This window comes from Myotis nattereri (assembly GCF_964212035.1).
Source record: "Myotis nattereri genome assembly, chromosome: 9".
In the NCBI taxonomy this organism is placed as follows: domain Eukaryota; kingdom Metazoa; phylum Chordata; class Mammalia; order Chiroptera; family Vespertilionidae; genus Myotis; species Myotis nattereri.
This window is the reverse complement of record NC_138084.1, coordinates 70,729,179-70,754,668: the sequence shown is the minus strand read 5'-3', so window position 1 is coordinate 70,754,668 and position 25,490 is coordinate 70,729,179. Positions and strand designations below refer to the sequence as shown.

Genomic DNA, 25,490 nt, shown 5'->3' with positions numbered 1-25,490 from the left:
TTAAACCTGAAAACCAGGTGTGTGCCCTTGACTGGGAGTTGAACCCACGACCCTTCTGTGCACAGGCCAACATTCTAACCACTGAGAAACACTGACCAGGGCAGTAATCTGATACTCTTTTTTTTTTTTAATTGATTTTTGGACATGGAAACATCGGAATCGAACCAGCATCCTACTGGTGCATGGAACAACGCTCAACCGAACCACACCAGCCAGGCCTGATAGTCTTCATCGTAGAGAAAAGTTATCTGTAATGCTAGTAAGGCAGTTATGTCAGTAGGTGGGGTTACCTAAAATATGTACCTCCCATAATGAAAACAGAACCAGCTCTAGGCCCCAAACTTTTCCCCTATATTTAGGACCATTTCCAAGCTATTCTTATCCCACTTTGGTATAAGAGTAGAAAAGAGTTGTGTGGTCACAAACTATCCATCTATATCCTATCCATCTGATGATAACACATCTAACTCACCAAACCCCTCTCCATACCTCATGGCCCCCTGGCCACTGTTAGTGATTCGTGGAGCTAAATTCAAATTTGGGAGATAAGTTTTAATACTGAGAGTTTAAAATATTGAGTATAAGGAGTGCTGGATATCTGGTACACTGCACTCTTCTAACTGCTGGCTAAGGCAAGGAGAAACTACAAACCAGAATCCAGTGCAGGGGTGGGCAAACTTTTTGACTCGAGGGCCACAATGGATTCTTAAACTGGACCGGAGGGCCGGAACAAAAGCATGGATGGAGTGTCTGTGTGAACTAATATAAATTCAAAGTAAACATCATTACATAAAAGGGTACGGTCTTTTTTTTTTTTTTTTTCGTTTTATTCATTTCAAACGGGCCAGATCCGGCCCGCGGGCCGTAGTTTGCCCACGGCTGATCCAGTGTCTGATTGCCAGAGGTAAGACTGAAGCCCGTAATGAACTGAAGAGCTCTGCCAACCGAAGAAAGGCTCCTGCCCCAGACCCTCCGAATACATAAAGGCCAATAGAGGGAGGAGTGCAGGGTGTGTGGCAGAATGCCATCCCTCATCCATGCACTCTTGTGCTAAGGCTTGTGGGAAATACAGGAATGAAAAAGACTTGATTCTGCTGTTAAGGACTTTGCCCATCAGGAATGGAAGCTGCCCAAACAGCTCTCACATAAGGAAGGAAGTAAAGATCCACAAGGGAGACACAAAAGCAGTGTGTTCAAAGGCAGAAGAAATCTCATATTTAGGAAGCTATTAGGTACTCCTGACCGTAAAGCATACCGGGATTTTTTAAATATTAGAACATTAAGAGAAAAAACATTGCTAAGCCTTGTTAGCAATGACAGCTGCCATACTGTCTGCCCCAACAACCAGGCTGCTGGCGTCTCTGGGAGCATATTCCCATCACCAAGTATGGAGAGCTGGTGGTGAGTGTGGAGAGCTGGTGGTGAGTATGGAGAGCCGTGGTGAGTGACAGTAGCATGAGCAAGCTGTCCGCACGCTCCTGTGCAGTCAGCCGCTTAATGCTCACAACATCCCCAAGGCAGGTGCTATTACTGTCTCCATTTCACAAAGACAACTGGGGCAGAGAAGTTGAGCAACTTGCCCAAAGTCACCCAGCTGGTAAGTGGCACAGACACGATTTGAGTCCAGAATGAATCTGTGGCCTTAGTCATTATCGTACAGTAAGTACACTGCCTCCTCCCAGCTCAGAACTTGTGGTTACGTTTATCAGGACATATACAGCTGCCTGGTACTAGGTAACTTTTGGTCAACTTTCCCCTTTAAACACATCCATTATTGATCTAGTTTTGAAAATGGTATGACTTTTCAGGACATAGTTTTCACGATCTTTAAAGAGGAATTCTCTTTGTACATGTGCTTCCAAAGCAAGCACTGAAATTCTCTTTGTTAATCTGGCTGGCGGGGAGGGAGAGGTCAAAATGCCTGTTCATGAGCCGTGACAGTGGGCAGGAGTGGTGGAGGCTGCAGGTAGGACTGCAGCGCACAGGCCCCATTCCTTGGAGTTCATCTCAGGGCCTGAGGCAAGTTGCTTAGCCTTCTTTATTCTTTCTCCATCTGCACAGTGGGTATAACAATAGTGCCCCCTCCTGAAGTGGTGAGGATCAGTCGATATTATCCATTTAAATTGCTAAGCACAGGACTTGACCCAGTGAATGCTCAATAATCGTTGGCTTTCATTATTTAGATCCTGGGTTGTTTCTATTTCCAGATTCAAGCCCTCCAGCAGCCCACAGAAATGCTTTCTGGGTCCCAGCGCCTCTATCAATCCCTTCAGCACGTTTCCATCTCCCACAGCGACAGCAGAAGCAGGCTTCTCTGGCCCCGGCCCTGGAGGAGGCCGTGTCGCCTCGCTCAGGCCCCGGGGCGGAGGCAGCAGGCTCCAGGCTCCGTCCGGGCGGCACCACCAAACTTAACCCACATTTCTCACTTGGGTGCACTCCTGGCAGCGCAGCAGCAGGGCCCGTCGGACGGCTCGGCTGCAGCAGGAACGCGCGCGCCGGCGCCGGGAAGGGGAGCTCACCCACCTGCCAAGCCGCAGGGTGGGCACCCCTCCTGCACAGCATCCCTGGGGGCTTGGCCCCCCTCCCGCTGGGAGGCCCCCTGGGACCGACCTCGCGGTGCCAACAGGGCGAATTTCCCCCCGACCCTCTGCAATGCATTCCCGCGATTCCTAAGAGGGGACGAGGGAGGAGCACCGAGCGCTTCACAAAGCAGGTAAAGCCTACATCCCTGCTGCACATGTGGGGTCGCCTGAACCAGCTCCAAAGTCCCCGCCGCCGCCCCCGCCGCCCGCCGGGCGCTCCGCCGCCACGTGAGAGCCGGTCCCGCCCCCGCGCGCCCGTCCACGCGGCCCCGCGCGCCCGTCCACGCGGCCCCGCGCGCCCGTCCACGCGGCCCCGCGCGCCCGTCCACGCGGCCCCGCGCGCCCGTCCACGCGGCCCCGCGCGCCCGTCCACTCACCAGGTGAAGAGTTTGCCCCGCAGCCTGCGCAGCAGACCGGCGACCCAGTCCGCGGATCCCTGCGCCTGCGGCTGCGGGGCGCCGGGCCCCGCCGGAGGGGCTGCCTCCATCGGGGCGCCCGCGGTCTCCGAGCCCGGAACCCCCCCGATGCGCCCGGAACCCCCCGATGTGCCCGGGGCCCGGAAGACGGGAGGCGGCGCCTGTGAGGCCGGCGGGGCTCGGCTCGGCCCGGCCCCTGCGCCCGCGCGCCCGCTCGCCCGGTCCCCCGGCTTCCCCCGCCGGCTCGGGCTGCGGCAAATCATTAACTGTCAAGCCCCGAGGGCCAGACGGGGATTCATTGGCCGATTACAGCCCGGCGGCGGGGCCGGGGCGGCGGCGGGGCAAGGGCGCTTTTTTTCCGCCCTGGCAGGCGAGCCTCGGAGTTGGGTGGCACCCAGCACGCATCCCGGGTTTTTATGGTCCCTGGTGTAAAACCAGCAAACCAGGCGCGACAGCTTCTGCCGCGTGTGCTCGCTGGGGAAGCAGACGTGCAGCCACTGCCTGAACTTTGCAAACTGGAGAGAACCGGCTGGCCCCTCCCTCCCTTCACCTCCCCGCCTCCCGCCCTCTGACTCATTTAGAAAGCACATTTTCCATCTAAAACAGTGGTTCTCAACCTTCCCAATGCCGCGACCCTTTAATACAGTTCCTCATGTTGTGGTGACCCCCAACCATAAAATTGTTTTCGTGGCTACTTCATAACTGTCATTTTGCTACTGTTATGAATCGTCATGTAAATATCTGATATGCAGGATGTATTTTCGTTGTTACAAATTGAACATAATTAAAGCATAGTGATTAATCACAAAAAAAATGTAATTATGTGTTTTCCGATGATCTTAGGCGGCCCCTGTGAAAGGGTCGTTCGACCCCCCAAGGGGTGCCACCCACAGGTTGAGAACCGCTGGCCTAAAACAACTGGAGGCGCTTCTACTTCTGTTTCTTTTTCAAAAGACGTGGGTAAAGTCTTGAACGGATCCGGAAACGTGTCTTTGTGGTGTGTCTCCTTGCTCACCCTGGGGTGTGGGCGGTTTGCCTTTCAGTGTTCTGTTGGCTGGGAGCTGCCGGCCCAGGGGACCGTGCCAGCCCTGGCGCGCGGCCAGGATGCCCAGGTCTGGCCACGCCTTCCTGCCGCGGCTTCAGCGACCCGGAGGGACGAGGAGCTGGGCCCACAGGTTCCTGCCTCCCACTGGCAGGACCTGGGGGGGGGGGGGGGGCCTGCTGCTTCGGGAAAGGGGAGCAGGAAGGCAAACCAAAGGTACTGGGACTATGTTTTTCCCCCAACCACCTCCTGCCTTGGGCAAGGTGGGAGGAGGTGGAAGTGAGAGAGGAGCGAAATGAATGTAAATTCAAACAGGTGGACGGTTCTGCCAGGAGATTCTACGAAAGAAAATGGATTTTGAAAACTGAAATGAAAGAAAATGGATTTTGAAAACTGAAATACAACTTCGGGAACCCCAAGTTTAGCAGCTACAGGAACCCCAGAGTCTAAGTGAAATGATTTTTTTTTCTGATTGTTATAGTGAGATGGGGAAAAAATGAAAATGAGGAACATGGTCATCCATAGAGAGATGACTGAGTAATATGGTACAACTGTGGTAGGCAGCTAGACAGGAGCCGAGCAAGGACCACCGGCCAGGTGCAGAAGGTCACCAGGTGGAAAGCCCCGGGTGGGTAGCAAAGGACAGCTGTAGGGGGGACCTTGCCCCAGGGTGACCTTTCCTCCCCTAGCATATGCTGGTCATGCGGTTTGGACCCTCTGACCTTTCCTCCAGAGAGATAACATCTGGGCCTCAATTGTATTTTCGCTCCAGGCCCTCAAAAGCAGCAAAACACAGACCAGTCACCCCCAAGGCTGACCTCAGGGGGAACAGTGGATAATGACCCCCTGCCCTGGTGCTGATTGATTGAATCAGTGGAGACCTAGACCCTGAATGATACACCTGGAAAGCTGTTGAATATTCTATTAAGACCTTCCCCTGGGACCTCTCCTAACTCTTCACCCTTAAACCCTTAGGATGAGGACCCAGTGCTCCCAGGAGCACACCAGGCCTTTCCTTCCGCCCCCTCCTTCCTCCTCTCCACCAGGCTTAGCTTTCTCACTCCCAAGCTCCAAGGCCCCTTCCTTTACTTCTATAACTTGTTTTCTACGCACATTTCTTCTAGAAATTACCTATTCTACCTCTGTGATTTTATTTTATTTTTTAAATATATTTTTATTGATTTCAGAGAGGAAGAGAAAGCGAGAGAGAGATAGAAACATCAATGATGAGAGAGAATCACTGATTGGCTGCCGCCTGCACCACCACCCCCTCCCCCCCAACCTGGGACCCAACCTGCAATCAGGGCATGTGCCCTTGACCAGAATTGAACCCTAGACCCTTCAATCTGCAGGCAGACACTCTGTCCACTGAGCCAAACCGGCTAGGGCCTACCTCTGTGATTTTATAAGTAAATGTAATTTTATAGTTGGAGTCTTGGCTCTGAATTCGTTCCTAGCCAGAATTCAAGTACCAAGGTTGCTGAACCCAGGATGGGTGTGACCCTATGGGTCTAACATCTGGTGCTGGTTCACAACCACGTCATGAAACATTATGAGGACATTTAAAGAATGGAAAAGAGCTGTACAGACCTTGAAAGGATTTTCTCTGGCTGTTTTTGAGTGAAAAGGTAAGATACAGGGAAGTGTTGGGAGCGGGAGAGGGAGGTGTTAGACCAGTGGGGTCAGACCAGACTTGGGCCTTGGGCCTGAGCAGAGTATGAACATAGGCCAAGTACAGAGGTCACCAAGGCAGAAAGCCCAGGGTGCCTAGCAATGGACAACTGTAGGGTGGGGCCTCATCCCCAGGTTGACCTTTTCTTCCCCTAGCATATCACTGATCATGTGATTTATCCCCCCTGACATTTTGCCCGCCATACAGTAGACCCTTAGAGGAGGTATGAATGGGACTGGAGAATAGCTTCATAGGACTCCCATACAAGCCCTTGCAGGATCATTCCCTTAAGTATTAAGCTCTAGAGATAACATGTAGGCCTCACTTGTGTCTCAGCTGCAGGCCCAGAAAAGCAGCAAGGTCAGGCAGGGCGACGCCATGGCTGACATCAGGACCAGCATCCATTACTAATGACCACCTGCCCTGGCCATGACCAGTCAGTGAAGACCAGAACCCTGAGGGGACACACCTGAAAAACTGATGAATATTCTACTGAGGTGGAGACCTCCAGATAAAACCCCTCAAAAGAAGGACCACGCCCACCGGGGCCTTTCTCCACTCTCCTTCCCCCAGGCATGTATAACCTTCTTCCTTTCTCCTAAGCTCCAAGGGTCCTTCTTTTGCTTCTGTAACTTGTTTCCTGAGCCCACACAGCCCAGCTGGCTCACTTCTTCCATGGCTCACTTCTACCTCTCTAACTTTCTAAATAAACGTTTGCTTTTATTTGAGTCTTGGACCTGAATTCTTTCTTAGCCAGAACCCAAGTACCAAGGTTGCTGAACCCAGGTCCGGCTTAACTCCACCAGTAATACCCGATGCCATTTTGCCGCTCACACTTCTACATTTTTGTGTTCTTGGAAGTGGCATACTGCAAAGGAACAGCATTCCCCGTGTGACCTAGATAAGACCCAGAGGTGCTCTTTGTCACCCAGAACAAAGCCAGACACTGATTCTCCAACTTTATCCTTTGCCTTATAAATAATTAGCTAAACTACCTGTAGCCCCTGACCTATAGGAATAAAGTGCTCCTTAATCAAACTGGTTAAATTCCTTTTCTCCCTCCAGGCCTGGGAACTTACAACCAGTGTGATCCAAGCCAGCAAGTAACCCCTTCTTCTTAGGCCTGTCCTGAGAACATGTTTGCCTCAGGGTAAAACATTCTTTGATCTACTGTCCAATAAAGAACCCTTTCATTCCACTCCTGCCTGTCAGGGAAGAGTCTCCTTCCTACTATTGCAGTACCCCCCACACCTTGCAATAATCCTTTCAGATAAAGTCTCTCCTCACCTAAATCAGATTTGTTCTTTATTTGGCAATATGTATATGGTTAGTGAGCATGGAGAATAAATAGGGTGGGATACATGTAACAGAAGTAATCTTTAAAAAGTTAAGGGATACAGAAAGAAGAAAAAGAAAACTACTACACTAAAACACTCCAGCATGCCTGATCCAGTCCCTTTTATGTAAAAACTAGAGGCCTGGTGCATGACATTCATGCACTAGGGGGGTCCCTCAGCCCAGCCTGCACCCTCTCGCAATATGGGGCCCCTTGGGCAATGTCTGACTGTCGGCTTAGGTACACTCCAGCCACTGCTGCTGCACTCGCCAGCCATGAGCCAGCTCTGGCTGAGCGGTGCTCCCCCTGTAGGAGCACATTGACCACCAGGAGGCAGCTCCTGCGTTGAGTGTCTGCTCCCTGGTGGTCAGTACGCATTATAGCGACCAGTTCCCTCATTTGGTCGATTTGCATATTAGGGTTTTACTATATAGGACTAGAGGCCCCGTGCACAAAATTTGTGCACTGGAGGGGGGAGGTCCCTCAGCCCGGCCTGTGCCCTCTCGCAGTCTGGGACCCCTCACTTCTTACCTGCTCGCTGCTCCTTAGCACTGCCCTGGAGGTGGGAGAGGCTCCCGCCAGCACTGCTGCACTTGCAAGCCATGAGCCTGGCTTCTGGCTGAGTGGCGCTCCCCCTATGGGAGCGCACTGACCACCAGGGGGCAGCTCCTGTGTTGAACATCTGCCCCCTGGTGATCAGTGCGCATCATAGCGACAGGTCATTCCGCTGTTCAGTCAATTTGCATATTAGGCTTTTATTATATAGGATGTCTGTTTTGTATAAACACATGAGATTAAAAGATGGATTTAGATGTTGTTGCAGGCTGAATAATGTCACCTCGAAAATACCCAGTTCATCCGTAGAACCTGAGAATGCTGCTTTATACAGTAGTCCCTCCCCTTTTCATGGTTTCACTTTCCCCAGTTGCAGTTACCCATGGTCACCCATGGTCCAAAAATATTAAATGGAAAATTCCAGATGTGAACAATTCATGAATTTTAAATTATGAATCATCCCTTTGTCCAGCATATCAATGCTGTATACTATATCTGTTTATCGCTTAGTTCTCTGTTATCAGATCGCCTCTTGCTGTATCGCGGTGCTTGTGTTCTAGTGGTCCTTATTTCACTCAATATTGGCCACAAAATACAAGAGTAATGATACTGGCAATTCAGATATGCCAAAAGTGCTTTCTTTAAGTGAAAAACTGTGTTCGTATAGGAAAAAACATAGTATATATAGGATTTGGTACCATCTGTGGTTTCAGGTATCCACTGGGGTCTTAGACCATATCCCCATGGGTAAGGGGAACTACTGGATAGCAAAAGAGACTTTGAAGATGGAGAAGGCATCACAAGCCAAGGAATAAAGGTAGTCACTAGAAGCTCAGAGTCTCAAAAATAAAGTAGCCCTGCCAACTTTAGCCTTAACTGTAGCCCAATAAAACTGATTTCAGACTTCTGATGTCCAGAACTGTAAGAAATTAAATTTGTGTTGCCATTATGTTGGTTGTAATTTGTTGTAGCAGCCATAGGAAACAAAAGCAAATGCATGTACACTATCATGTAGAGATCATGATATACTGTCAAGTGGGGAAAAAAGTTGCAGAATAATCATATAACACGATTTCATTTTAGTAAAAACCACCAATTAAGTAACTAAGTATCTTTATATGTACATATATATCTACATACATATCTTTATATTTCCTGTGTCCAGGCTACTAATATAAGTTTAGGTCATGGGAGTGGTGGTGGGAAAAGTGAGGAGAAGAATAAGGAAAGAGAAATGGCCTTACACATCTTCAATCTTCATGTTGTATTCTTACTATGGGAATATTCTACTTTTGCAATTTGAAAAATATTCAGTTAAGATATTATTCAATAAATCACATTAATCCTAATTCAAAACATGTTAGACTCAACATATCACCCCACAGGAAAATGGGGCTGGGAAATATAGTCTACCACTGATAGGGACTCTAAAGTTCTGACCTAACTGATAGGTAGTATTTCCTAAACAGAAAATCCTCCTCAAAAAGTAGCAATGATAGTAATGCTCTAGCATTGGTCTAAAGTAAATTCATCCCCTTACTGAGGATTATTGATCAGTCTACATTATTTTGGTATCAGGATTAAAATAAATTGAGTGGATCCATGGGCACCAATGGTTTATTGTTAAAGAAAATTTATTGGGGAAAAAATTTACTTGGGTGTTGGAGATTTTGTACATAACAACCTCCTTCTTACAAATTCCAAAAGACAGCTATCACTTATTGAACACCTACTGTGTGCCAGATATGTTATAAACATTTTCTTATTTTTTTAAATGCCTTTATTGATTTTAGAGAGAAAGGGAAAGGTATAGAGATATAGAAACATTAATAATAAGAGAGAATCATGGATCGACTGCCTCCTGCACATCCCCTACTGGGGAATGGAGCCCAAAACCCAGGCATGTGCCCTGACCTGGAATCGAGCCAGCAAATTCTTGGTGCATGGGTCAACACTCAACCACTGAGCCACACCAGCCAGGCTAAACATTTTCAATCCTGTTCCAGTTATCTATTAAATGTATCAAATCACCCAAAAATCTTAGTGGTTTCAAACAACAATCATTTTATTATCTCTGTGGTTTCTGTGGGTCAGAAATTTAGGAAGGTCTGGGCCAGGAGATCTGGCTCAAGTCTTCCATGCAGTTCCAGTCAGAAGGCAGCTGAAGCTAGAAGTCCCACAGTGGGGTGAGATGGGGGACAATGGGGTGGGGTGTTAGGGCTGTAGCATCTAGGGGCTGACCAGCCTATCTCTCTCCACTTAGTCCTCACAACCTGGTGACTTTAGGGTAATTGGTCTGCTTACCTGGCACCTGGTTTCCCTCCCCCCCCTGCCTCCACCCCGCCCCCAAGCAGTGTCCTAGGAGAGAAAAAAAAAAAAAATGTAGTTGATATACTCCAGTCAAAGACCGTCATGAATATACATGTAGTTAAACAAATTGAATTCATTACTCCTAGCAGTGAGGGAGAACAAATCCCATGGGAGTTCGAACCATCAGATGTCTCAGTAAGAGGATGTTAGAGCCCAACCGGCGTGGCTCAGTGGTTGAGCATCGACCTATGAACCAGGAGGTCACAGTTTAATTCCCGATCAGGGCACATGCCCAGGTTGTAGGCTCAATCCCCAGTGTGGGGCATGTGGGAGGCAGCCAATCAATGATTCTCTCTCATCATTGGTGTTTCCATCTCTCCCTCTCCCTTCCTCTCTGAAATCAATAAAAATATATTTTTTTTAAAAAGAGGGTGTTAATCGGGGGAAAAGGAGACATATGTAAAATTTTAGACAATAAAAAAAAAAGAGAAAGAACCTATTAAAGGATTTGGGCTGTGCTTGAGTTATTTGAGGGAGGATCTGAGGAAGGAGGGATTGATTCTCCCTGGATTGAACGCTGTCAGGTTGGATGCAATTCCAATTGGTATCTCAATTATCCTACCTATACGAAGAGCAGACTGAGGTAAGGATAAAGCTGCAATTGGTGAAGAAGTTGCCTCACTCCTTTTGACCAAGAGAAGAAGAGTTGGTATTGCGTAGGTGGCACAGTTACCTTGGTTTTGTGCTTAGATAAAATTATGAACTGGCCTCACTTTGTCTCATTTAACCATGGTCTCAGAACAACCGTGTCTGAGGATGATACTCTAAAGATTGTTTATGCTCAATAAGAGAAAAAATATGGCCGGCTTCCAAATGTTAAAGACTGTTTTTTCCCCCTCAGTATCGCCTTTCATGTCCTGGCTTCAGAAGTCACAGAGCACCATCAATACCATAATCACAAACCGAGATACAAGGGGAGACACTGTTATGGAGTGAATGTCTGTGGCCCTCCAAATTTCGCGTTCTGAAATCTAATTCCCAATGTGATGGCATTTGGAGGTGGGAACTGCGGGAGGTTAGCAGCGGCTCTCAACCTGTGGGTCGCGACCATCAGAAAACACATATAGCATATCAGATATTTACATTACGATTCATAACAGTAGCAAAATTACAGTTATGAAGTAGCAACGAAAATAATTTTGTGGTTGGGGGTCACCACAACATGAGGAACTGTATTAAAAGGTCACGGCATTAGGAAGGTTGAGAACCACTGTTAGAGCATGAGAGTTGAGCCCTGTGAGAGGCCAGAGAGTCCGTTGGCTTTGTTCCACCACGTGAGGATACAATGAGAAGTTGGCAGTCCACAACCCAGGAGAGGACTCTCGCCAGAACCCGACCAGGCTGCTACCCAGGCCTCAGATTTCCCTCTTGCAGACCGTGAGAAATAAAGGTTTGTTGTTTAAGGCACACAGTCAATGTTAACTTGTTAGAGCAGCCCCAACAAACTAAGACAACCCCCACGTCGTGATAGGAGATATGTGAGAGGTTATATGTGAGGGATGGGAAATATTGTTGCAGCCACCATTGGAAAATATAGTCTGCCACACATGCTTTCTAAAAATGCTAGGCTTATTAGCATTTATTAGCTTGTTCACACTATTTTTAATAGGCTTGTTTGCACTATTTTTTCAGTGCTTGTTTACTATTTTTTGAGTAAACTAAAGCTCAGAAAGATTAAGTAGCATGCTCAAGGTCTTCAGAATAGTAACTGACTGATAACAAGGTCACCAGGCTGCCTCTCTGGCTTAACTGACAAGCATCCCTGAGCTCCTTTCACAAAATCTCTCTCTCTCTGTTTTCAAAAATAATTGTAAATAAACATACTTCGAAATCTCAGAGTTAAACTCTGTGAAGAAAGGGAGTAGAATGGTGGTTACCAGGCAATGGGGGAAATGGGGAAATACTGGTCAAAGAGTACAAGCTTTCAGTTATAAGATGAGCTAGAGGCCCGGTACACGAATTCATGCATGGGTGGGGTCTCTCGGGGTGGCCTGCAGAGATCGGGCCCCAGCTCGCACCTCCAGCCTCGCAGCCTCGCAGCCCTGCCTGGCACCCCTCCTTGGCCTGGTGCCGCCCCCTCACCTGCTCCAAAATCCTGCCTGCAGGATGATTGATTGGGGCCCGGCTCCCCGCTTGGCTCCCTCAGCACCTGGGAGCTGGGTGGCAGGCTTGCCCCCCACCTCCACCACTGGTCACCGTCTGCGGGGTGATCAGTGGGGTGATCGGGCCCCTGCTCGCACCCACCTTGGCCTGGTGCTGCCTGCTCACCTGCTCCACCATCCCACTGCAGTCCCGCTCTTGTCGGGGCCCATCAGGGCCGGCAGCATTTCCACTGCCACCCGCTGCCAGCGCCGCATCACCACCACCCACCATGTTCTGCGCCACCCCCTGGTGGTCAGCGCGCATCATAACAAGCAGTAGAACTCCCAGTCGAATGACCACCCGAGGGGACAATTAGCATAATAGGCTTTTATTATATAGGATAAGTTCTGGAGATCTAATATACAGTATAGTGACAATAATTAACACTACTATATTGTAAACTTGAAAATTTCTAAGAGAGTAGATCTTAGATATTCTCACCAAACACACAAAAATGATAATTATATGAGGTGAGGGGAGAAAACCCATTATTTTAAAAGATCCTATTTGTAGCATCTATTAAATACATCTGTAGCTATTATACTTGCAATCCCCCAAGACAAATAACTGTCTTGTTCCAGCTAAACCTCCTTATTTTTTGTTTCAGAGGAGTTCTAAGAATCTTGGAGTCAATCTGTCTTCAATTTAAATTTCCAAAAGTACACAAGGTACCAAAAATGAAAATGTCAGAATTATTTGTTATTAAACAGACTAAATCAGTAATACTGTGTGCTTCAATGGCAACTTTGTTTGAAGAATTCACATTATTAACATTGTCTTATTATAGGACAGATTGCAAATCAATCTACCAGTATTGGCTGAAAGAAAATATATACAGACCACAGTTCCAGATATGATCAATGGTATTCAAGAAATGAAAGATGCTTCTACCCTTCCTTCCATCTTTCCATTATAATTTCTTCTTTGCTCAGGGGTTATTAAGACATCCCTTAATTTCTAAGCAAAATAAGACTTTTTCAGTTATTTTTATACAGCTGATTTCTAACTTATTTGCATGATAATGTAGCCTCTGGTACCAATACTTTGAAATTTGCCAAGCCTAGCTTTAAGACTGAGTGTAAATGGTCAATTTTCATAAAGGTTTCAGTGTGTTTAAAATAATGTGTATTCTCCAATGTTCTAATATGTCCATTCGATCAAGCTTAATAATGGTGCTTTTCAAATATTCCATCTCCTACTGATTTTTTTGTGTTTGACCTATCCATTATTGAAACCAGTGATTCTGATACCAAAAACATCAACAGTACTTGAGAACTTGTTAGAAGTGGAAATTCTGAGACTCCACCTTCAGCCTTTTTTTTTTTAAATCCTCACCCAAGGATATGCTTTTTGTTGATTTGAGAGAGAGAGGAAGGGAGAAAGAGAGGGAGGAGGGAGGGACATCGTTATGAGATAAGAAACACCATTGCTTCCCTCACTTGCCCTGACCAGAGATGGAACCTGATACCTGGGTATGTGCCCTGACCCAGAATCAAACCTGTGACCTTTCAGTGTACCGGAGGACACTCTAACCAACTGAGCCACACCAACCAGGGTTACCTTCAGCCTGTTATATCAGAAGCTCTGGAGGTGGGCCCAACAGCCTATGTTTTAATAAACCTCCCATGGGTTCTGATGTATCCTGAAGTTTGAGAACCAGTGCATTAAGCAATCCCTCTGTGCTGGGGGCTTTGTCAGTTTCTCCTTATAGATTTGCCAATATTTGCTTTGTATACTTTAATTTTTTCTTATTAGGTATTAAAATGTTATTTATTTTTGGCGAATGGAATATTTTTATCATTATGAAATGACACTCTTTATCTATATACTTTTTGTGTTAGAGTTCAGTTCTTCCTGAAACTAATATATTAGTATCTTTACTAGCTTCTTTTTATGTAGTTTAGCATTGGCCTGGGGTATTTTTTCCCCATTCTTTGTCTTTCAGTATGTCTGTATAATAATGATATTTATACATCTCTTGAAATAGCATATAGCTGGATTTTGTTTTATTTTGCAAACTGGCAATCTTTGACTTTTCATTAGAGTTTAGTCTATTTGCCTACTGGAATATTTGGATTTATTTATATGAAATTACTATGTCACTTAATGGTACCTTTTTCCCCCTCTTTCTTGCCTTTTGATTTGGCTATGTTTTTTTCTCCTCTACTTATTTGAAAGTTATATACACTATATCTATTCTTTTTTTTTTTTTTTGGTAAGTTTCTTTTTTTTTAAATCTTCATTGTTGAAAGTATTATATGTCTATTCTTTTATGGTTGCTATAGCTATTTTAACATGCAAACTTAAAGTTAAAAATTGTCTTCATTCTCCCCAAATAATACAAGAACCTTAGAATACTTGAACTGTAACTCCTCCAATTTATATGCTTTTGTCTAGTAATTTAATTCTAGCTTGCTTTTTCTCTCCCATAAAGTAGATAAATTTATTATTGTTACATGCAGTTGATTGTTTAGAAATGCCTAGGGTCAAATTCATGGGTGCATGACCTGTGCAGTCACATGGGACCCCTGCTCAGAAGGGCCCCATGCCTGATTTCATGCTCTGCTGTTGCCATCTTGAAATACTTTTTAAGTGAGCTTTATTTTTTAAAAAAAATATTTTTTTATTTATTTCAGAGAGGAAGGAAGAGGGAGAGATAGAAACATCAATGATGAGAAAGAATCATTGATTGGCTGCTTCCTGCACACCCCCTACTGGGGATTGAGTCCACAACCGAGGCATGTGCCCTTGGCTAGAATCAAACCTGGGGCCCTTCAGTATGCTGGCCGAGGCTCTATCCACTGAGCCAAACCAACTAGGGGTTGAAATTCTTAATATTTTTTTAACAAAGACCCCTGGATTTGGCGGGCCTTGCACTGAGACCCAAAAATTATGTAGCAGATCTCCCAGCAGGAATTTATTTTCTTTCTACTTTAGCTAGGTCTTTAGAATTTATTTTGGAGTCTTTTGGTGGTAAAGTCTATTTTTGCTTCCTGAAAATATCTTTATTTTTACTCCCTTTGTTCTTTTTTAAAAAAATACATTTTTATTTATTTCAGAGAGGAAAGGAGAGAGAGAGAGAGAGAGAGAGAGAGAGAGAGAGAGAGAGAGAGAGGGAGAGAGGTGAGAGAGAATCATGGATCGGCTGCCTCCTGCAAATCCCCAACTGGGTATCGAGCCCACAACCCAGGCATGTGCCCTTGACCGGAATCGAACCTGGGATCTTTCAGTTCACAGGCCTATGCTCTATCCACTGAGCCAAACCGGTTAGGGCCCTCTTTGTTCTTTAAGATAGCTTTGGTGGGTATAGAACTTTAGATTGACTAATATTTTCTCTCACCACTTTGAATATACTTTCCCTGTCTTCACTGTGGCAACTGAGAATCATCCAGCCATCTACTAGTATTTACCTTTTCTTTGTAGGTGATTTGACTCTTTTCCTGTGACTTCTTACTACCTTCTCTTTTTCTTTGGGTTGTGCATTTCATTATGATGTGTCTAGATTTTTTGCTTGGGATTTGTTGGGCTTTCTGGATCTGAAGATTTCTTTCAATGGATAGTGCCCTTTTTCTATTCTCTGTATTATCTTCTTTAAGAACTCCTTTTTAAAAAATATATTTTTATTGATTTCAGAGAGAAAGGGGAGGGAGAGAGATAGAAACATCAATGATGAAAGAGAATCATTGATCGGCTGCCTTCTGCACACCTCCTACTGGGGATCGAGTCCCAACCAGGAATCAAACCGTGACCTCCTGCTATGGCAGTCCTATAAAACTAATACATTATAGGGAGCTATCAACTGGGAGAGAACATGAAAAAGTCTTCTGGGGTACTAAAAACTGTTTGTATCTTGACCTGAGTAGTGTTAACATGGTGTACACATACTTAAAAATTCATAGAGCTACACTTTTATGTGCACTTTAAGTTATACCAATTTTTTTAAAAGTAGATAAAAAGTAAACCAAACAGAAAAAAACATAGTACATACAATAAAATAAAGTAAAATGAGGCTGCTGAAAGAGATTATTTCTTACATGCCTCCAAATCTAAAGATTCTCTTTTTTTTTTTTTTATCGATTGATTTGAGAAAGATAAAGAGAGAGAAAGATCCATTTTGTTGTTCCACTTATTTATGCACTCATTGGTTGATTCTTGTATGTGCCCTAATTGGGGATTGAACCCACAACCTTGGCATAGCAGACTGACACACTAACCAACTGAGCTACCTGGCCAGGGCCCTAAAGATTCTTAATAAGAGCTTCTGTTTTAGTAGAAAAACAATGGAATCCCCACAGGTGAGGATTAACTTTAAAAAAAAAAAAAAGAGTAGTTCAGGTCCAAACTCTGCTGATCCAGAAGCTGAGTCTGGTAACAAACCCTAAAGTAATTCCACCTAGAGATAGGTCTCATTCTAATTTTTTCAGTCAGGGTCCAGTTGTAACTGGGAGCTATTTTAAACATAAAGGATATAAGAGAATTAGGTGCTTACAAAAGGAAACATCTTGAGTGCCTGGAGAAGCAGACACTAGTCCCGTTTCCAGGGATGACTTGTAGAAAGAACAGCACCATAGAACTAGCCGGCCAGAGGACTCGGCCTCTGCACAGTCTGGAACACAGTATGAAGACCACGATGATCACGAAGTCTCTGCCTCCACACGTAATGGTTGTCTGCTCATTCCGTGCCTGTCAGCTGTCCAATGCCTTGCCTCTTGCTACCAGCAAAGCTAAGAATTGGAAAAAACCAACACCCCAGCCCCATACTTGGTAGCGGAAAATACTAGAAGTGCTACCACATAGCCTTTGTCTCACTCCCACCTTTAAAGCATACAAAATGCATCTAACTTGTGGAAATTGTATCACAACTACAAGGGAGTCTTAAACGTGCAGTTTGTAACTTTTCAGACTCTGAGTATACGAAGGGAAAGTGGAAGGCATTGGAAATGGGGGTTGAATTATGAATTATATTCTGCATAATTCAGCCCTTTGGCTACTCGATAGCCATACTTAACCTTCCAAACAACAGAAAGAGCAAAAACAACCTGCTCCTACCTAACAGGATGCAATTACCCTTTCTAATAAAAAGATGTGAAATCTCTCACAAGAAGGGTAGGTTCGAATTCTTAAGAATCATTGCATCCATCTCAGGGTGCTGCTCATTCCTCATCTTGTTTAGTCCCAATCCTACCATCATATTCTATAAGCAGGGGGCTAAATTATGAAGTTAACCACCAACACACACTACACAAATAAGGAGAAAGGAAGAAGAAAAATGATGGAAATGGTTTCATGTGTATAAATATTATACCTGAGACAGGACATGAGTGCATGTATTTATTTGGGAGGCGATCCTACAAAGGAGGAATAAAAGAGTGGGGTGTGTGAAACAGGAAAGGTGGAAATACAATAGAGTATGTGCCCTGCCTGCTGTGACTAAGTTGGTTGGAGCGTCAACCCATGCACCTAAGGGTCCTGTGTTCAATTCCCAATCAGGGCACATACCCAGGTTACGGGATCAATCCCTGGTCGGGCACATATAGGAGGCAACCAATCGATGTTTCTCTCACATCCATGTTTCTCCCTCTCCCTCTCTCCCTCTTTTCCTCTCTCTTCTTCTCTCTCTCTCTCTGGAAGCAATTTTTAAAAATCTTCCAGTGAGAATGATAAAGAGATGAAAAATGATAGATAGATAGATAGATAGATAGATAGATAGATAGATAGATAGATAGATAGGGATAGTAGAGAGATAGAATCCATTATTGAGCTGGTTACCACTGGGGGTAACTGGAGCTTATTCCACTGGGAATCCCCTAAGGCACAGATCAAATGCAACTCCAAGTTCTCCCTCTGAAGAATGAAGATGGGCATTTATCCAACAATTCCAACCCCCCAGGGTAGAGAGTTACCCCTGGGCATTAATGCCTCTCCCGGCCTGGGCTGCCCTGTGCATGGGCTGAGCGGACACTAACTTCAGAGAAAGCCCTAAGCAGGAAAATAGAGAAACACTCACAGTGAGGCACGGCCTGCAAGCAAAGGAATAGTCTACCAGGGAACCTGTTGGCAATAACTGCAGATGAACCAAAGAGCACCAATATATAAACAGAAAGGAAAGATATCTGGGTAGCTACTACAGGTCATATTTCTGCTACAGGTCCTAAAACCATAGCTGATACTTATAATTTGCTTCTTCGTTACTCATTCCATGTTCCCTTTGCCCTCAACTGGTTTGGTTCTTACCTGGTAGGATGCTCCAAACTATTGACTAGTAGAATGCAGTTTTTAGGCGCCTGGCTCTGGAGTTATATTTTCTGGGTTTAAAGCCCAGCTCTGCCGCTTGTTAATTCTGTGACCTTGGTCATGTCATGTAATCTCTCTGTGCCTCGATGCTCACCTGTAAAACAAAGATAATGAAAGTGTCTCCAGCATAGGATTACTGCGAGCATTCGATGAGTTGATAAATGTGAAATGCTTAGAAGAGTCAATGACACATAGTCGATGCCATGTAAGCTGTTGTTTATTTCCTGAGAAGTCCTGCCTGTATAAGGTAGCTTAGCCTTCCATTAACATTTATCACCGGCATGGCACATAAGAGGCAACCCAGAGGCCTCCCCAGATTCTAGAAAAACTCCTTTTTTTTGGTCCCCTATATTGCTTGCGGCAACACTATATATCCTTGATGATAAAGATCAATCATCTAGGAAGTGCAGTGACCCTGTATTAGCCAGTAGTGAACTAGACACTGGACTGCTATTGCAAAAAACACCCAAAAGTCTTCACCACCCATGCTCAGCAGTAGACGTTACAGACAGATGACCTCTACCTCACCTCTACCTTTCATACCGTGATCATACACATCTTGCAAGAACCTAGCTGTTGTCAATATTTTTAATGTACTTATCGTTAGAGATGCCTTCTGAAATATTTATAGGCACAAAGAAATGACATCTTAAATTTGTTTTTTAAAATTCCAACAACAAAAAAGTGGAGAGAGATAGATGGAACAAGAGTGGCAAAATGTTGATCATTGTTGAAGCTGGATGTAGGATCCAAAATATTAGCCTTCTGACTTTTGTAAATGTTTGTAATGTCCATCCTGAAGGTATGGACTTCTTATTTGAAAGCCACAAAAAAGTCTGGGAATCTAATTTTTACCGTTCCAGCCTTTGCTAACCAGGAAAGCTCACTGGAAGGAAATCAAGTGCTAGGAAGGATGGAGATCAAGTGCTAAGCCATGATGTTACCACCTACATGAGACACAAAAGAGTCGATACTTAAATTAGAAAGCCTTTGTCCCATGACAGAGTCCATCTCTCCAGTAAGTATTTATTTCTGTATTTCACAGATATAGTTACAAGTCTTGGATAGTGCTGAAGGTTACAAATTTCCGGGTTATTAACCAGCACTAAGAGTAGTCTAAGCACAGTGTTCATTAGCAGAAAACACAGGTGATGTCCACGGCAGGAGTTAAATAACCCATGCATTGATTCTTCTTGGGTTTTTGTGTTGTTGTTTTAAAATATGTTTTATTGATTTTTAGAGAGAGAGAGGAAGGGAGGGGGAAAAAAAGGGAGAAAAATCAATCGGCTGCCTCCTGCACACTCCCCACCGGACTGAGCGCGCAACCAGGAACTGAACTGGTGATGATTTGGTATCTGGGGTAACACTCAAACAACTGAGCCACACCGGCCAGAGCTGATTCTTCTCAAAGTCAACAAACTTTTAGCCCCCTTTCTGTTTATCTCATTCTCATTGGGGAATAACTGAGGCACCTCTACTGGAAATGTCAACGAGAAAGAAATTACGAAGAAAAATGCATAAGGAAGCTAGGTTCATTACATAGAGTTGTTCCACATAAAATTTACATTGTACACTATTGCATTATTGTTCAAATACTGAAGTGCTTTTGAAAGAGTTTCCAAGCAGGAGTAAAAAAAAAGAAGAGGTTTGAACATTTAGGAGGTAATGGAACATCATTTAAAGGTACTGCTTTTGAAAAGTAAGGAGGTAAGCACTTGAGAAATTTGTGCATATAGCATTGAGTGCATGTAAAGATGATATTTTAAGATCAAGAAAGAACTAAAAGTCTTATTGAACTGCTGACAGTTTTAAAAAGTATTGAAAAACTATAGTAGCACAAAAAATTGAAAAGGCAATACAGTGCCTTCCTGTCTCAATTGCATAGGTACTGTCCCCTAACGTTTCTTATGATTATCCTCACAAGCTCAACCCACTTGTCAGCAAAAATTAAATGGCAGAGTTATAGTGCTATTATTACTGAGATGCTGCCCACTTTTACAAAACACTTTTCAAGACATTCCCTAATGCACTACAGTGTATTGTTATAAATAATTAAAATAAAATAAATTCAGAACAGCTAAATAATTTAAACACTTGTCAAAATAAATCAGCTAAGAATATTTTTAGACTTAATATATTTTATTTTCGTGCTTTGATTTACTTGCTTTCTCATTATCAGATAAATTAAAATTAATAAAACAGTTAAACTTGCCCTGGCCAGTGTGGCTCAGTTGGTGGAGCATCATCCCATGCACAGAGAGATCTCCTGTTCTATTTCCAGTCAGGGCATATGCCCAGGTTTAAGGCTTGATCCCCTGTATGGAGGGAGCAGGAGGCAGCCAAATGATGTTTATCTGTCATTGATATTTCTCTCTCTCTCTCTCTCTCTCTCTCTCTCTCTCTCTCTCCCTCCCTCCCTTCCTTCCTTTCTCTCTCTAAAACCAATAAAAACATATTTTTTAAAGTTAAACGTTTAACTTATATATGGAAAATAACATCATGTTGACTGTCCTGCAAAACTCAATTGTTGGAAAACAAATTGAAATGCATCAACAAAAAGACTTATAAAGTTTGAAGTTTTAATGGCTTTCTACAAGTTATGAGTGGCCCAATTCAAATAGCAGTATTCTCTCCCTATAAGTACACATTTTCACAGACCATATGTCCCAATTTTTGGTTTAATGTATGCAGTGCTTAGGCTCAAGGCATTAGTATGTATATAGTATATATGTATATATATCAGCATCAAGAACTTAGAACTTTATTGGCAAAATATAACATCTAATCTAATAAAAGAGAAACATTCAAATTGACTGTACCTTCGCTATGCCCCAAGCCATGCCCACCAACCACTCAGAGTGACTATATGCAAATTAACCCAACCAAGATAGCAGCCAGCAGCCATGGAGTTGGAGCAAGCAGGAGGCTTGGTTGCCCCGGTGGTGGAGGAAGCCAAGCTTCTTGCCTGCCCTGGCCCTCTGTGGCCTCAGCTAAAGGCAACAAAGTTTCAATTATAGAAGATAAATAAATCCCAGATACCTGCTTCCAGCCAGCCTCCACTGGGAGCTTGGGTGGCTGGGGGCAGTGGCCAGCCTGCAAACAGCCATCAGCCCCTCACCAGGCTGGCCAGGCATCCCAGGGGACCCCTACCCTGAAGGGGCTGTGGCCAGCCTGAAAACAGCCATCAGCCCCTCACCCAGGCTGGCCACACCCTCATGGGGTGAGGGTCTCCACTGGGGGGCTTGACAGCCTGCAAACAGCCATCAGCCCTTCACCCAGGCTGGCCACACCCTCAAGGGGTGAGGGTCCCTGCTGGGGGGCTTGACCATCCTGCAAACAGCCCTCATCCCCTCACCCAGGCTGGCCAGGCACCCCAGCAAGGATCCCCCTTCCCTGAAGGGGGTGTGGCCAACCTGAAAACAGCCCTCAGCCCCTCACCCAGGCTGGCCAGGTATCCCAGGGGGACCCCCACCCTGATCCGGGACACCCTTCAGGGCAAACCAGGCAGCCCCCACCCATGCACCAGGCATATAACAAAAGGGTAATATGCAAATTGACCCTAACAGCAGAATGACTGGGAATGACTGGTCGCTATGACACACACTGACCACCAGGGGGCAGATGCTCAATGCAGGAGCTGCCCCCTGATGGTCAGTGCTCTCCCACAGGGGGAGCTCTGCTCAGCCACAAGCCAGGCTGATGGCTGCCAACACAGTGGTGGTGGCAGGAGCCTCTCCCGCCTCCTCAGCAGCGCTAAGGATGTCCGACTGCAGCTTAGGCCTGCTCCCTGCTGGCAAGTGGACATCCCCCAAGGGCTCCCGGGCTGCCAGAGGGATGTCTGACTGCCAACTTAGGCCCGATCCCCTAGGGATCGGGCCTAAGCCAGCAGGTGGACATCCCCCGAGGTGTCCCAGACTGCGAGAGGGCACAGTCCAGGCTGAGGGACCCCCCTGAGTGCACAAATTTTTGTGCACCAGGCCTCTAGTGTATAATAAAAGTTGACTAACAAAGTAAAACAATAAATATCAAGCACCATAAATTCTACAGAGATTCAGAATTAGGTGAGATGATTCCAGGCTCAGAGAAGACTTCCTAGGGGGGAAATACCCTTTTTTCCTGAGCTTTAAATTATGGTTAGGATCTTGAACAGGTGAGAAGTAAGAGAGCATTTGGAAGCAACGTAAAAAGTAGAATATTATGTGTGACCATGGAAGAATAAGCAAAAGAGCCTGGCTGTAACAAACAGAATACCTACTTGCCTCAATCCAAAGAGGTCTCCTCTAAGGCATATGGTATTAAGACTGTCAAAAATTAATGACAAAGAAAGAATTCTCAAGGCAGCCAAGGAAAAGAAGAAAGTAATCTATAAAGGAACGCCCATTTGGTTACATTGGACTTCTCAGTAGAAACTCTACAAACCAGAAGAGAGTGGAACCAGATATTCAAACTGTTGAGAGAAATTACCAGCCAAGGTGATCTGTCCAGCAAAGTAATCCTTTAAAAATCAAAGTGAGGCCTGATTGGAGGCTGGAACCAAGCGGGTGCCATGGGTGAGACCCTTGCGAGGTCTGAGAGTCACTGGAGCAACCACAGCCACCATGGGGCCCTGGGAGAACCAGAGCTCCTGGTGTGGCGCCCAGAGGCAGTGGCCTCGGATCCCCCAGTGCCCGTGGGACTGGAGGTGAAGTTGGGGGCCTTGGTGCTCCTGCTGGTGTCACTCTCATCTGCAGTCTGGTGCCCATCTGTGTCCTTCGCCGGCCTGGAGCTAACCCAGAAGCCTCAGCCTTCCATCAGAAAGCTCTGAGCCTTGTAAGCTGCTTTGCCGGGGGTGTGTTTCTAGCCACCTGTCTCCTGGACCTGCTGCCTGACTACCTGTCTGCCATAGATGAGGCCCTGGCAGCCCTGCACGTGACGCTCCAGTTTCCCCTACAAGAGTTTATCCTGGTCCTGGGCTTCTTCCTGGTCCTGGTGATGGAGCAGATCATGCTGGTTTACAAGGAGCAGCCAGTGCCACCACCTCAAGAGGAGACAAGGGCGCTGCTGGGAACAGCACTGGCACGCGCAAAGCTTCCCTCAGCCCGCGTGCCGGTGTACTGGTCTCCTCCCTGGCTCTGCACTCGGTGTTCAAGGGGCTGGCAGTGGGACTGCAGCGAGACCGGGCTCAGGCCATGGAGCTGTGTCTGGCTTTGCTGCTCCATGAGGGTATTTGGCCGTCAGCTTGTCGTTGAGGCTGCTGCAGAGCCACCTGTGAGCAAAGGTGGTGGCTGGCTGTGGCATTCTCTTCTCATGCACGACACCCCTGGGCACTGGGCTGGGTGCAGCTCTGGCAGAGTCAGCTGGCCCACTGCACCAGCTGGCCCAGTTTGTGCTGGAGGGCATGGCAGCTGGCACCTTTATCTATATCACTTTCTTGGAAACCCTGCCCCAGGAGCTGGCCACTTCCCAGCAGAGGATCCTCAAGGTCATTCTGCTCCTATAAGGCTTTGTCCTATTTACTGGCTGACTCTTCATCCAAGTCTAGGGGGCTCCAAGAGGGGCAGGGGAGATTGGATACCAGGTGCCCTTGACCCACCTCCCCTCTGCAGGAATGGGGAAGAGAAGTATTCAGGACCAAAGAGTTCTCTGAGAGGTGGGATGGAGCCTTTGGGACAATCTGACCAATGGGAAAGAAGTGGGTAGACAAAAGCCTGGTCCCCAGGCTCAAGGGACAAGGCATGGTCAAGTCACTAGAGACATGGTCAAGAGACATTAGTATTAAGGAAGACTCTGAGTGCTAGAATCTGGCAGACACTACACAGGGACAAGCTGACACTGGGGAGGCTAAAATTGGGTACTGTACCCAGATGCTTGGGATGGAAGTAGAGAGGACACAGGCCCAGAGTCAGCAGTTCTCTTGTTTCTAGCCCATTTCATCCCTCTGTCATTTGGAGTGGATCCCTCCTAATTTCCTCAGCTCCTACTCTCACATCCCCCTCTTCCCTTCTCCCAAGACACTAGTGCCCATTGGCCTCTTCCTGCCAGTTTCGGTACCTTCTCCGGCTTCTCCAGTTCTGCTCACTCTGTTTTTAAAGTGCCAAGTAAAATGCCTCCCCCTTTCTCAAAGCACAGTGATGGACTGAGCCCTGCTCAGCACCTCAGTGAAGGGGTCCTCTTGCTCCTTCTTTTAGGCTGGGGTGGGGCAGAAATGTTTGCTGAGTTGGGGTGGAGGGAGGGTTGGCAGACCCACGGGCCCTACCACTACTGCACCCTAGGAACAGAGACATGGATATGGTGCCCCATACCCAGATGACAAACACTGAGCTGCCAACATTTTTTAGACCATAGGAGCCCAAGGAGGGAAGGGGAATGTTCACACTCAGGGTTATTTTTTTTTTGGGGGGGGGGGGGGGTGTAGGGCTGTGCACAGGGCCATATTCTCTGGAATCTAGTCTACTTACTGATCTGTTTTGGGACATGTTTCCCAAATAAAATATGTTTCTCTAAAAACAACAACAAAAAATGAAAGTGAAATGAAGTACTCAAATGGGTTATTCTACCCGAAACAAAGAACAAAAGGTCACAGAACTACAAGCATGATCACGAGCAAACCTACAGCATAAATGGATAATTTGTGACAACAACATAAAGGCAGAGGGAGTAAAGGTCTGAATTTGCAAAGGAGGATGAAGATCAGATGCATTCAAAAGAAAAAGGACTCCTATATATATGAAACTTTCTTTTTCATGACCCAATGGTGACCATATATGACAAACCCAAAACTGAGACACATTTAAAAAAAAGAGGAAACAGTAAAGAAGTGTGAATACTACCAAACAAAAACACCAGACAGCAACACAAAGGAAAAGAACCAATGGAGGCAACAGAGCTACCAGAAAACAAAAGGTAAAATGGTGATGGGAAATTCTTATATATCAATAATTTCCCTAAACATAAATGGACTGACTTCACCAATAAAGAGGCACAGAGTAGAGATTGGATGAAAAAAATAAAACCCAACCATATGCTGCCTTCAGGAGACCCATCTAAGCTGCAAAGACAAAGTTAGACTCCAAGTGAAAGGGTAGAAAATGAATCTCCGAGC

The 25,490-nt window shown here is 45.7% G+C and overlaps 1 protein-coding gene and 1 pseudogene across 2 annotated transcripts in view; one reads left to right on the top strand and one right to left on the bottom strand.

The window, feature by feature from the left end:
• Nucleotides 1–3,084, bottom strand: part of SLC35F2 (solute carrier family 35 member F2) — a 45,229-nt gene extending 42,145 nt beyond the window's left edge. Inside the window, exon 1 of the mRNA XM_081099633.1 lies at nucleotides 2,960–3,084. Within this exon, the coding sequence (XP_080955759.1) occupies nucleotides 2,960–3,069 (110 nt within the window). The 5' untranslated portion in view covers nucleotides 3,070–3,084. The remainder of the gene's footprint in view (nucleotides 1–2,959) is intronic.
• A 19,923-nt stretch (nucleotides 3,085–23,007) lies between these two features.
• On the top strand, nucleotides 23,008–23,930 carry LOC308525149 (zinc transporter ZIP1-like; annotated as a pseudogene). Its single transcript has one exon. The product of its transcript is annotated as a zinc transporter ZIP1-like (transcript).
• The last annotated feature ends 1,560 nt before the right edge of the window (nucleotides 23,931–25,490 follow it).